Source organism: Dipodomys merriami, unplaced genomic scaffold (genome assembly GCF_024711535.1).
Source record: "Dipodomys merriami isolate MVZ:Mamm:240054 unplaced genomic scaffold, mDipMer1.0.p SCAF_3, whole genome shotgun sequence".
NCBI lineage: Eukaryota > Metazoa > Chordata > Mammalia > Rodentia > Heteromyidae > Dipodomys > Dipodomys merriami.
The window spans coordinates 3,599,107-3,613,071 of record NW_027204492.1 but is presented as its reverse complement, the minus strand read 5'-3'; the positions used below and the strand labels follow the sequence as shown (position 1 = coordinate 3,613,071).

General features: G+C 41.4%; 1 protein-coding gene across 7 annotated transcripts in view; it reads left to right on the top strand.

Moving 5' to 3' along the window:
* The window catches only part of Mtmr1 (myotubularin related protein 1), a 64,257-nt gene that overhangs the window by 38,344 nt on the left and 11,948 nt on the right, over nt 1–13,965 (top strand). For all 7 annotated transcript variants that reach the window (XM_070039590.1, XM_070039589.1, XM_070039587.1 and 4 more), the window contains 6 exons: nt 1,242–1,343; nt 1,965–2,048; nt 2,493–2,642; nt 3,429–3,617; nt 7,940–8,125; nt 9,958–10,164. In XM_070039590.1, the coding sequence (XP_069895691.1) occupies nt 1,242–1,343; nt 1,965–2,048; nt 2,493–2,642; nt 3,429–3,617; nt 7,940–8,125; nt 9,958–10,164 (918 nt within the window). The remainder of the gene's footprint in view (nt 1–1,241; nt 1,344–1,964; nt 2,049–2,492; nt 2,643–3,428; nt 3,618–7,939; nt 8,126–9,957; nt 10,165–13,965) is intronic.

The following is a 13,965-nucleotide window of genomic DNA, read 5'->3' as shown; positions in this document are numbered from 1 at the left end:
AATGGTAGTGTCTTATGTACACTGTTCTACTCTTTTCTTTTTCTCCTTTCAAACTACCTTGAAATTTCTTTATACAAGTATGTATAAAGCTACTTCTTGTGTTTTGTTTTTTGTTTCTCTGTTTTTCAGTACTGTGGATTGAACTCAGGGCTTGTGCATGCTAGGCAAGTTTTTTTACCACCAAGCTATATCACCAGCCCTGCTTTTTGTTTGTGTAATAACTCTTTAGTATTCCCTCAGCAATACTGTAGTTAATTTAACTGACCCCCATTGACTGACATTTGGGTTATTGCCATTCTTTTACTGTTATAATATCCTAATAACTTCCCAGTTTGTTATTGCTTCAATTTGTGGCCATATTTTCTTTCCAAATTCATTCAGTGTTAAAGTAGAATGAGATTATTTGTGTTTAACTGCTAAGGATATAGGTTTTTAAAGATTGAGAAGCAATGCTTAAAACATTGTTTGTGGGAAGAAATGACGCCATTAGATTTGACCTTTCTGGGATTGTTCCCGCTGACTTGTTCTTGGAACTTTGGCCATAAGCTTGCACTGGGGGTACTGTAAGAAATTGTGATCTTAAAGCAGCATTATATTGGGCTGGGAAGGTGGCTCAGTGATAGAGTGCTTGCCTCGTATGCATAAGGCCCTGGGTTCAATTCCTCAGCACCACATAAGCAGAAAAGGCTGCAAGTGGTGCTGTGGCTCAAGTAGTAGAGCACTAGCCTTGAGCTGAAGAGCTCAAGGATAGCACCCAGACCCAGGGTTCAGGCCCCACGACTGAAAAAAAAAAGAAGAAGAAGAAGCATTATATTGCTATAAGGATATTACTAGGGCCATGGTCTCTATGTAGTACAGGGTCCTTTCTGTGAGTGTGTAGGATGAAGTATCTGCTGTATTTCAGTTTTATGGATAGAATGGATGCCATAATTGGCTCTTTGGGCAGCTGAAAGTCCATAACAAACTCCAGATCCACCATTAGCAAGAAGGAGCACAGGACTCGATCGCACAACTTTATGTACAGACATTGTTCTTTAGTCTTTATTCTGATGACTTTCCCACTGCATATGTTCCTTTCTACAAGTCTCCAATTTAACATTTTTAATCTCATTGGAGATAGTTAAAGAGCAATAGAATATAAAATGAGACATGAATGGAGATATTCTATGTGTTATGGCATGGTAGGTGCTCTTAGGTACCGAATGCATTTTGTGTAGACAACTGTGCTCCTTGTTTATTAGGATATGAGGAATTTGCGGCTTGCATATAAACAGGAAGAGCAGCGTAAACTTGGGATATTTGAAAACCTCAACAAGCATGCTTTTCCTCTCTCTAATGGCCAAGTAAGTATACCATACTAAACTTTTACAGCAAGCATTTGTAGAGTTTCAACAATCTCTTGTTTAATTATCCCCTTGGTCACAGCTTTTCTTTAACTCTATTTTTCTGGCCTTTCTACTATAATATTTTAATGTTGCTAGTTCTATATAATTGTTAAGAAAGGCTACTAATTTATTACTTCAAAATTTGCAGATTAAGCCAGGCACCGGTGGCTCATGCTTATAATCCTGGTTTATTCAGGAGGCTGAGAGTTGACTGGATTGCAGTTAGAAGCCAACCTGGGCAGGAAAGCCTGTGTGACTCTTATCTCCAATTAATTAACCTTCCCCCACCCCCTACCCCCATTAAAAAAAAAGCTGGATGTGAAGCTGTGGCTCAAGTGGCAAAGTGCTAGCATTGATCAGAAAAGCTTGTCCAGGCCCTGAGTTCAAGCCCCAGGACTAGCACCAAAAAAAAAAAAAAAAGGAAGGAAGGATGGAAGGAAGGAAGCAAGGAAAAGGAAAAAGAACTACAGATTAAATTAAGAATCTTAATCTACTCAGCTCTTTGAAGAATTTGAAAAGCCTTAGAATCTGTTATATGGCAATAAATACTGACATCAGTTTTGTGGTTTTTGTTCTCAGGTGCTGTTTGCATTCAGTTATAAAGAAAAGTTTCCAACTAATGGCTGGAAAGTTTATGATCCAGTATCTGAATATAAGAGACAGGTAGAGTATGTTGCCAATCCAACTAAAAAGAAGAATTTAAATATTTTATTTTCTAAAAGTTCAAAAATATAATGGAGAGGAGAAATTTTTCAACAAGTTGTAGCTTTCCTAGCTTTCAGGTGTTCTAACTTCTGGGTGCCCAGTTTTCCTAGGCCAGCGCCTTTGACACTTTTCCTGGTTGTTTATCCTTTTCTGGAGGGTAACTGGGCTTAACCACACAGCTTTATAGACCAGATCTTCCAGATTTTTTTTATGAGATGATCTGGTAAAGAATGGCTGAGTGAGGATCCAACCCACTGGTGTACGTTTTATCTGAGGCATTGTTATTTAAGTGACAGTGAACAGGTTATCAATGACTTTTTTGTTGGAAATAAATAGATGTGTTTCACCCTTAATTCTTTTTCAAAGTGAAAATTCGTGTTTTTCTCCTCTAACAACCTGCAGGGCTTGCCAAATGAGAGCTGGAAAATCTCCAAAATAAACAGTAATTATGAGTTCTGTGATACCTACCCTGCTGTCATTGTTGTGCCAACTAGTGTAAAAGATGATGACCTTTCAAAAGTGGCAGCCTTTCGAGCAAAAGGCAGAGTTCCTGTAAGTACTAAATGTTATCATTTTGACAGAAACATACTGTGGTAGATCTAGCTTGGAAACATACAAGACAGAAAAAAATCTAGCAAACAGTATGGAAAGGAGAAAAATAAACCCAAGCATACCTTTGATCCTTGCAAAATACCTAATTATATAAACCTTCTTTTTGCTGTGTCTCCCTTTTTGTCTGATTTCCTTCTAAATGCAAAGGTAACAAATTTTGCTCTCAAAATGTAGTAGAGAATAATGAAAGAGCAGCAAGAAAGATCTTGCTGTTGTATTAACAGTCTATATCAAAGGTTTCATCAAATCACTATAGAATGATTCATTCTTCATGCTGAGTAGAATGCTATAGCCACTCAGGAGGGAGGGACATTGTTACAGAAACAATTATAGCTAGCAGGAAGTAGTAGTTTAGGCCCAGAGTTTACATCTGGCATGATCCTTATTACTTGAACCACTGAAGGAAAATGGAAGGTTAGGTTAGACTTTACTAATAATTGGACTTAGGTTTGTTTTTTTTTGTTTGTTTGTTTGTTTGTTTTTTTTTGCTTTAGGATTTTTAGAGGTAGAGTAGAATTTTAGAGCTTGTCCAGGTAGCTTTGTTTCAACCTGACCAAGCATTGAGTCCTTCCACCACTAGAGTATATGATTGGCCTGCCCACTCTTGTCTTTGTGGAAAAACTTCAGGACAGACTGTGCTTTTCCTATCAAGTAATTTGAACATGTGTTGCTTTAGGAATACTATTTAATAACAGATAACTACTATGTATTGCTTAAAAATACTAGGTGTTGTCATGGATTCATCCAGAAAGTCAAGCAACGATTACTCGTTGCAGCCAACCACTGGTGGGTCCCAACGATAAACGTTGCAAGGAGGATGAAAAATACCTGCAAACAATAATGGACGCGAATGCCCAGTCCCACAAACTGATCATCTTTGATGCTCGCCAGAACAGTGTTGCAGATACCAACAAGGTACATTATTAATACCTTCGTGCATTTGACTGCTTTTTTTATATCTGTTCTATAAATTGCCCTGCATTTGGAACTGCCCACTGAATTTCTCACAAATGGAAGTTCGAGTTTTTTGAAGTGGTCTTCTCCTTCCCTGGGCTGTGTTTGGCATTTCACATGACTCACATCTTGTCTCTTTCATTGCTTCTTCACAGTCCTGTCTGATGAGTTCCTTAAGTAAAGATACAGGGGAAAAATATCTAAGTGATCAGATATTTTAATGAAATGAGCAAAAGGACCTTGAGGTCCCTCACTGTAAGAAACAGAACGATGATTTGACTAATTCATATCTGTTAATGCAGCTCTTTGCAGTGGCTTGGCCATATGAAACTGCAAATATATGAAGTTTCCATAAATCACATGAAGAAACAATGGTGTGTCATCAGGTGACCTAAGACCACCTCTCAAGATGGCTTCTGTTTGAACCCCACTAGCTGAAGGGAGCTCGATGTTTTATACCTAGTGAAAACTATTTTCTCAAATAGGAAAAGCTCTGGTTTGAGTCATTTCTGTTTTTCATAGATAGCTTTTCCATAGTTTGTTGCTACAGGCAGGTATTTGGCTGAGAACTTTGCCCACAAATAATTTCCGACATTAGAAAGTTGATGGTAGCTCCTCACATCTCATGCCTACTTACAAAATGACATTTGGGTAGCACACATCCACTAAGCCCTGACTGGGAACAAGATGGTGAGTGAAATAGACAGACAAGATGAGGTGTTATAAATAGGAGGTGTAAGTAATCTCAATGTCCTGGGAGAGCTGGACAGGGAAGGAATGACTAGCCTTTCTGTGGGCTTAGCTGTGGCCTCACAAGAGGAAAGTGGACTTGAACTAGCCTGGTTCTTCAGGTCAGTGGGCAGAGTGGGGCAGAGCATTATAGGCAGCCTGAATACCAACAGTGTGATGAGATGTACCACTCAACAAGGATGGCAAGAAGACAGATGTCTATGCCCATGGTCATCACCCTGCCATTTTCACCCTTGGTAGTGCTTATGAGTTCCTGTTCCTCTAACCAGCCTGTTTCTTTTGTTTCCTTAATGATTACTAAGCACAGTCTACAACAAAAATCCAGCCTCCCACCTCCCCCATCTTATACTTTGTATAAGCTGTCACTTTCTACTTCAAAGAATAAAGAAGCCATTAGACAAGTACACAGGCATCTCCCCTCAGTACTTGAGTACCTACCTAATGTAGCAAGCACTATACTAGGCACTGGGAATAAATGTAGCCAACCATCTGGCTTATTAGGACACAGACATATTGAGCACATAGCTGTTTAAACTGCCGTGTGGCTATCCACTATGGCGTTATGGAAAATAAAATGTTCTCTTGAGAGGGTGTAGAAGGAGCTTGGTTATTTGCTGATGTATGCTAGGCAGTTACTTCTTCTCTCTCAATAGTGATTGCCTTGTTTCTAGCGTGAGAATGACACTATAGCCTACTTCTTGGAGTAAATGAAAAGGTTAAATGAAGAAAAGCTACTAAAGATCCAGCAAAGTGCTTTCCCCAAGAAGGCATTCCATTCAAGTTAGCTTCCCTCATTACTGACCTCAGGAACTTCTCTGTTCTCTCACCTTTTTTAACCTTAATCCTCTAGGTTCCTCTTGCTCTCCAGCCTGGCCTTCTTGGTCTGCCTCACTAGTCCTTGTCACCAGCAAGTAGCAGTGTTCCTTAGGCTTAGTTCGGGTGTCCTCTTTACTAATTCTCCTATGTCAGGACTTTAAACACTGTCCCTTCCTGAGTTGGACTTGAATTTGACACAAGTCTCTTGTACCCTGATTGCTCCTGAGGTTGAGACTGAATTTGCATCTCATTATGTTTCATGTCTCTACTTGGCTCTCTCCCAGGACACAAAGGCTCTGAACTGAAGCCCACCTGTGACACAGTGTGGCAGAATGTTGAGACCTATTGGCTTTGAGTGTTCCTCCAGGTTCTGCCATTCACTGCTCTATAGAGTTCTTAACCTCTCCCTAAGCCTCAGATTTCTCTTCTGCACAATGGAAGATAATACCAGTGTCTCGTGTCCAGGATTGTACATGGATTAAAATTACATGAGACCAGTGCACATAAAGGACTCCGTGTGGTAATAGGTGCATCTTTATTCCTCACTATGTGATAGTGATAAACTTATCCCTTGTGGTCAAGGGGACTACCCACTTGTGTGACTGGAAGGTGAGCTGTGGGATATGGCTTACTATGATGGAGAAGACTGGAAGAGGAACAGAGCAGGGAGAAGATGAGAAAGGGTCTGGTTTCCTGGGGCTGCAATGTGAATCAGAACAATCTTGGTGGCTTACAACAACAGGAACACATTCTTTCACAATTCTGAAGGCCAGAAGTCCCAAATCTGGCAGGGCTGTGCTCTAAGAATTCCAAGAGAGTGTGCTTCCGGCCTTTCCCACCTTTCCCCAGTCACCTCAGCATTCCTGAGTGACAGGAAGGATTCAGGGATGGAGGAAGACTGACACATACACCATCTTCTAAACATCTAATAGTGTAAGGTCAGAGTATTGTACTTGTTTCCTATACAGAACAGACAGAAGTAGGACACCAAATTGCATGTAGAAAATGACTTCTAAATATTGCCATCTAGAAAACACACCAGCCTGTTTATATGTCCAAGTCCCCAGCAAATTTGCATATGTATATATAATGATGGCATGCACAAACAGACGTTTTGACTTCTTTCTTTTATCTAGATGCCTTTCATAGCTTCTTGTCTGATTCCCTGTTCCTCTAGCATAGTGTTGACTCATAGAGGTGAAAGCAGACATCTGTGATTCCTAATCTTAGGGAGAGAGCTTTCAGATTTCACCATTGGCAATGATTTGTCATGCAAGAATTGTGTCTACCTTGGAACCTCAGAATGTGAATTTATTTTTAAACAGGATCTTTGTAGCTATAATCAGTTTAGAGGAGGCCATACTGGAATAGAGTAGGCCCTAACTTCAATGATTGATATTCCTAAAGAAAACCACGTAGAAATACACATATGCTAAGAGGGAAGGTGGCTCTGTGGAAGCAGAAACAGCTTGAGTGCTGGTGTTAAAGGCCAAGGAGGTCCAAGGATTGCCAGCAACACCTGCCACGAAGAGAGAGGCCTGGAACACATAGGGTCTCCCTCAGTGCCTCCAGAAGGAGCCCACTCTGTTCACATCTTCATCTTGGATTTCAAGGCTCCTGAACTGTGAAAGAATTCATCTGAGTGCTTTGAAGCCTTCTGGTCTGTGGTACTTTGTTAGTGTAGCTCTGGGAAAGTAATACAGCCTCTTTACATTTTAAAGATAAATTTAACTTGGTCATTGGGTATAATCTTAACATGCTGCTGGATTTGGTTTGCTAGTGTTTTAGTCAGGATGTTTACATTCATATTCATAAAGAATATTAGTCTGTAGTTTGGGGGGTGCTATTTTTGTCTAGTTTGGGCATCAAGATACTACTGGTCTTATGAAATGAATTAGGAAAAATTTCTTCCTCTTCTCCTGTGTTTTGGAGACGACCTGTCATCTCTTGTCTGAACTATCACAGTGGCCTTGTAATTACAGCTCTTCTTATGCAATAGTGTTCTGAATCCCTTTTAGTGACCCTCAACACACTTGTAATTCCTTGCCCATTGGGTGGCTAGATACTTAGCCCTTGACTCTTGACAGCAGGGACTATGGAGATCTTGTATACACTTACATCCACAGAACTGGATTGCTGGCCTCCGGCCTGTGGAATGAAGAGGAAAGGAAGGAAGGCTGCATCCTATAAACTCGAAAGAGGAATAGCTTCGGGGGGGGGGTGTGCTTCCAGGGAGATGGGCAGACTTTGGACACTGGGAGCCTATTCTGCCATTAGACACCTCCATAGCCCTGTCTAAGACTGCTGTTCTGTCACCTGGGCACCCATCCCTGCTGCAGGGGACTGACATGCAGATGTCCAGAGAGCTTGTTGCAGTAGCCTGGCAGGCCTTCAATAATTACAAGGCAGCTGATTGAAAATAAGAGGAACCTGAGTCCATCCAGAAGACACCTTCCTCTGGACACCATGGCTTATGCCTATAATCCTAGCTTCAGAACTAGGGCGGTACATGTCTCCTGTTTTAAGCTACCCAGTTTGTGGTCCTTTGTTCCAGTTTGTGGTCCTTTGTTCCAGCAGCTCTAGGACATCCGTACAAGATTCTAGATGGTTTAGTAACAGATGACTTTGTTGCTGCTTAGTGGTCTTCCTGGTAGCACTAGAAACAGTAGGCAAGTTCATTCCAGATAAGGTGATGACTATCTTTTTGTTTTTCACAGGCAAAGGGTGGAGGCTATGAAAGTGAAAGTGCTTACCCAAATGCAGAGCTCGTGTTCTTGGAGATCCACAATATTCACGTGATGAGAGAATCGCTCCGTAAATTAAAAGAGATTGTGTACCCTTCCATCGATGAGGCACGGTGGTTCTCCAATGTGGATGGAACTCACTGGCTAGAATATATTAGGGTAAAGATTTTCAGTTTTTTCATCTGGATTTTCATTTAGATTTCTATCTGTGCCATAAGTATATCTATGTCCAAGTGGTTTCTCAACATCACAAAGGAGGGCACATGTACTGTGGAGGTGAGCTTTTATAGATTTCACAGATGGCATTTGGACTGTGGTTTCTGTGGAGAGTATCACAAGCATCATGAAAAGGGTAATCCTTGGCTCTTGGGAGAGTTCTTTTTTTTTTATTGATCATGGGGCTTGAACTCTGAGCCTGGGCGTTATCCCTCAGCTCTTCAGCTCAAGGCAAACACTTTACCACTTCCAGTTTTCTGGTGATTTATTGGAGATAAGAGTCTCACAGACTTTCCTGCCCAGGCTGGCTTTGAACTGGGATGCTAAGATCTCAGCCTCCTGAGTAGCTAGGATTACAGGCATGAACCACCAGCTGTCAGCTCTTGTGAGACTTTTAAAAGAACTTCATGACCCTTTGATAAAGGATTCTGTTAACTGCTACAATTTTGCATGGCTTTAAAAGTTATGCTAAGCCGGGCGCTGGTGGCTCACGCCTGTAATCCTAGCTACTCAGGAGGCTGAGATCTGAGGATCACGGTTCAAAGCCAGCCCGGGCAGGAGAGACCGTGAGACTCCTATCTCCAATAAACCACCAGAAAACCGGAAGTGGCGCTGTAGCTCAAGTGGTAGAGTGCTCGCCTTGAGCTGAAGAGCTGAGGGACAGCGCCCAGGCCCAGAGTTCAAGCCCCACGACCGACAAAAAAAAAAAAAAAAAAAAAAAGTTATGCTAAGAAGGTTAGAGGCATGGCTCTAATGGTAGAGCACCAGCCTAGCAAATGCAAGGCTCTGAGTTCAAACTCCAGTACTAGGAAAAAAGAAAATTAAGTTTAGGACTAGAGACATAGCTCAAGTGGTTGTGGGCCAGTCTAGCAAACAAAGGCCTTGACTTCAAATCTCAGTACGGCCAAACCAAAACAACCCCCCACCCCCAAAATACTACATTATTCCTGAAATCATGTTACTAGGGTATGGTGACTCAAGTTTATAATCTAGCTGCATGGGAGGTAGGGATCTACAGATTGTGATTCAAGGATAGTACAAGCAGAAAAGTCTTAGAGACTTCATCTTAAGCAGTGGCTGGGTACCATGGCACATACCTGTCATCTCCAGTGACATGGGAAAGGATGGCAATCTAGGCAGGCCAAGACAGAAAGCAGTCGTTTATAACCAATATCAATAACTAATAACCTATGAAAAAAGGGGCTGGATACATAAACTAGCCAAGTGGAGAGGACCTGCCTTGCAGGCACAAGGAAATGACTTCAGTCCACAAAACCATTCCCAAAATGACACTAACATTTCCTAGTGGAATCAATTGATTGTATAGCAGTATATATATTTTTTCCTTTGGTAGGGCTTGAACTTAGGGCCTGGGCACTGTCCATGAGCCCTTTTTGCTCAAGGCTAGCACTCTACCACTTTGAGCCACAGCTTTACTTCCTGTTTCCTGGGGTTAATTTGAGGTAGGAGTCTCACAGACTTTCCAGCCCAGGCTGACTTTGAACTGTGATCCTCAGATCTCAGCCTCCTGAGTAGCTAGGCTTACAGGCTTGAGCCAACAGCACCTGGCTATATATATATTTTTAAGGCTAGGACTGGAACCCAAAGCCTCGGGCATGCTAAGCAAGGGCTCTGCCATTGAGCTACATGTCCAGCCCATGCATGCCATGCTTTTGTGGTTTACTAGCCAGACTTTTCAAAGTTCTTTCCAGAATTGCTTTATATAGAAATTGAATTCAGAGTATCCCTTTTCTAATATGCCTTCTTTTCTGCAGATGCTTCTTGCAGGAGCAGTAAGAATTGCTGATAAAATAGAATCTGGGAAAACTTCTGTGGTGGTGCACTGTAGTGACGGCTGGGACCGAACAGCCCAGCTCACCTCCCTGGCGATGCTGATGCTGGACAGTTACTATCGGACCATTAAAGGATTTGAAGCTCTCGTGGAGAAGGAGTGGATAAGCTTTGGACATCGGTTTGCACTGGTAAGTTGAGACAGTGCTTAACTGTTTGCTGTGTCTTATATATGCTTGTCGGATGCAGCACACACACACACACACACACACACACACACACACACACACACACACACACACACACACACACACACACACACGCATGTGTGTATACACACACAGATGTGTGGACTTTCTCCCCTGGATCCTACCCTAACTTCCACCCTAATTGCCATGACAGAATACGATGGATCACAACATTATATGTTCCTAGTAGAGCTTTTAAAAACGTAGTTATGCTTTTTCTAAAAATGAGGTAAATTTACATCACATAGATTTAACTATTCTTAAGTGTTCAGTTCAGTAACCTATAGTACATTGACAGCGAGGCAACCATCTGTCTAGTCCCAAAATATATTTGTTCCTTTAAATGGAAATGGTATACACATTAAACAGTCACTTTCCACTTCCTCCTCCCTTTTTAGCCCCCAACAAGCACTAATCTGATTTTTATCTATATAGATTTGCCTATTTTCCATACTTAATATATGTAGAATCATATGATATTTGTCTTCCATTTACTGACATAATGTTTATACAGTAGCATATATCAAATGGTCATTCCGTTTATAGCTAAATAGTATTCCCTTGTGTACATATGCTAGATTGTATTTGTCTGTTCATATGTATATGTACCCTCCCTTGATTCTATCTTAGGCTAGGAACGTAGATGTACAAGTTTTTTTCAAAAAAAGTACTACTGTATTAACTAGCTGGATTACACAGTAGATACACAGTTAGAGAAACTGTAAGTCCAATATCAAGTTGCTAACAACAGGATTGGTTTCTCCTTGACATGTGCCACTGGTATTTCCTAAAGCTACCCATCATATTGGGTTAGGACCCTTCTCTAATGGCCTCATTTTAATTTCATGTTTTTTAAAGTGTAGTCACACTCTGAGGTACTGAGAGATTGAGGGGTCACTTTATTCAGCACACAAAGACCTGTTTTAATTTGAGGACTATATAGGTAGGAGTGGAATTATTGGATCATCTGGTGGGGCACTCGTAGGCTGCAGTTTGCATCTTAGTGCAATTGAAGCTCACTGTAGCCTGTGCTATCTATTGACCTGCTGAGGCTTCGTCTTTACCTTGCATTGACTGGGAATACTCCCAAAGTCTGCAGGATGTCCAGTGCAAGGACTACAGTGGCTTTGGCATGGGGGCAAGTGTACCTGGAGAGAAGTCCAGAGCAGAAGAGGCAAGTCCATAACCTCTGATTTTCAGGCCCAGTTCTTTTATTTTGGATGACCTAGGACTTGAACTCATGGCCTGGGTGCTGTCCCTGAGCTGCTTTTGCTCAAGGCTAGCACTCTACCACTTGAGCCACAGTGTCACTTCCAGCTTTCATTTTCTGAGGAGCTGATTGGAGATCAGTGTCTCACAGACTTTCCTGCCCCTGCTGGCTTCAAACCACAATCATCAAATCTTAGCTTCCTGAGTAGTTAGGATTGCAGGCATGAGCCTCTGGCACCCAGCTGACTCGTCAGTTCTTTAGATACAGTCCTTCCTTTCTCTTGACTTGTTTTCTACACCCTTTGGAAACGCATGCAGCATGGGGAAGGAATTTGGATGTCTCCAGTGCTTAGTGCAGTGCCTGTCCCCTGTTGAGTGCCAGGTCAGTGTTAGCTCTGTGATTATATTTTATTATCTTATATTAGTTATACAGGGGGGAGGATTGCACTGTTACATTTTCACACGTTTACCATCTGTTATGCATGTGGATAGGCACTTTCCCAACACCATTTGTTGAAGAGACTGTTATTTCTCTGTCTTCTTTGTCGAAGATCAGAAGGCTATAATGGTATGGGTTTATTTCCAGACCTTTCATTCTTTGCTGTTGGTCTATATGCCAGTACTATGCTAGTACCATGCTGTTTTTGTGACTATAGTTCTATAGTGTAATTTGAAGTCAGGTATTGTAATACTTCCAGCAATACTCTTTTGGCTCAAGATTACTTTGGCTGTTTGGATTTTTGGGTTTTTTTTGTTGTTTAGACTAGTTTTGTTTTGTATGTTTTTTGCTTTTGGTGCTGGTCCTAAGGCTTGAACTCTAGGTCTGGGTACTGTCCTTGAGCTTTTTTTGCTCAAGGCTAGCACTCTATCACTTGAGCAACAGCTCCACTTTTAGATTTTTTTTGTAGGTGGGTAGTTTATTGGAGATAAGAATCTCATGGACTTTTCTGCCTGGGTAGTCTTCAAACCATAATCCTTACATCTGAGCTCCTTGAGCCACTAGGATACAGGTATAAGCTACCTGCCCATAGCTGGCAGTGTGTGTGTGTGTGTGTGTGTGTGTGTGTGTGTGTGTGTGTGTGTGTGTGTGTGTGTGTGTGTGTGTGTGTGTGTGTGTGTGTGTGTGTGTGTGTGTGTGTGTGTGTGTGTGTGTGTGTGTGTGTGTGTGTGTGTGTGTGTGTGTGTACCAGTCCTGCTCAAGGATAGTGCTCTGTCACTTGAGACATAGCTCCACTTCCAGCTTTTTGGTGATTAATTGGAGATAAGAGTCTCACGGAGTTTCCTGCCCGGGCTGGCTTTTAACCGTGATCCTCAGATCTCAGCCTCCTGAGCAGCTAAGATTACAGGCATGAGCCACCGGTGCCCAGCTGTCCATCGGGTATTTTTTTATGCTTACAGATGAATTATTGGATTAATTTTTCTGTTTCTGTAAAGAATGATATTAGGATTTTGATAGGCATTACACTGAATTTGTAGGTTGCTTTCAATAGTATAGCTATTTACTCATGCCATCTTCAGTTTCCTTCTTCAGTGTTTTAGAGTTTTCATTGTAGAGATCTTTCATATCCTCAGTGTATTCCTAAGTATTTTTGATGTGATTGTCAATGTGATAGATTCCCCAATTCTGTTTCTGAATACTTAGTGGTGGTAGACTGAAAAGCTGCTGATTTAATTAATTTTGCCCTGATCTCTACTGTTGCTTTCCATCTACTGTTTTGGGGGTTTGCCTAGTTCTTGTTTAGCTACATATAGCCTTAGGGTTTATTTATTTGAGATCTCTCTGACTTTTTAACATATGTACTTATAGGTAGAAATATTCCTTTTAGAGCCACCTTTGTTGTATCCCAAATGTTCTGGTAAATTATGTTTTCTTTTTCTTCATTGACCTACTAATCACATGAAAATACATACACTGTTTAGCTGAGTGTGGTGGCACATGTCTGTAATCCCAGCCTTCTGGAGGCTGAGGCATGAATGTCATCAGTTTGATGCCAGCCTGTGCTACAATAATGAGTCCCAAGATAGTCTATGGTACGTATTGAAACCTTGTCTGAAAAAAAAAAAGGATATTCTTCATTCACCATGAGTTTGTATTGTTTATGTAGTTTCTCTTGCTGGTAATTTCTGTTTTCTTTTGTTTGTTTCTTTTCTGGCCAGCACTAGGGTTTGAACTCTGGCTGACTTTGTGCTTGCTAGATACTCTACCACTTGAGACACATCTTCAGCCCCTTTTGCTTTAGTTATTTTTTAAATGAGGTCTTGTATTTATTGCCTCTATGCCTGAGATGGGCTGGACCTCAAGTCATCATGTTTACACTTTCCACTTAACTGGAATGATAGGCCCATAGCACTAACTCTCAGCTTTTATTGGTTGAGACCGGATCTTGCATTTACAACATGCTTGTTGAGCCATTAGTAATACCCACATCAGTTCTAGGCAGTTGTGGTGGTGGTGGTCTTGATCCCCTTTAAATGGATATGGTAGCTATATAGTTGCTTATCATTTCTTGATGTCAGCTACATTAAAGAGAAGTT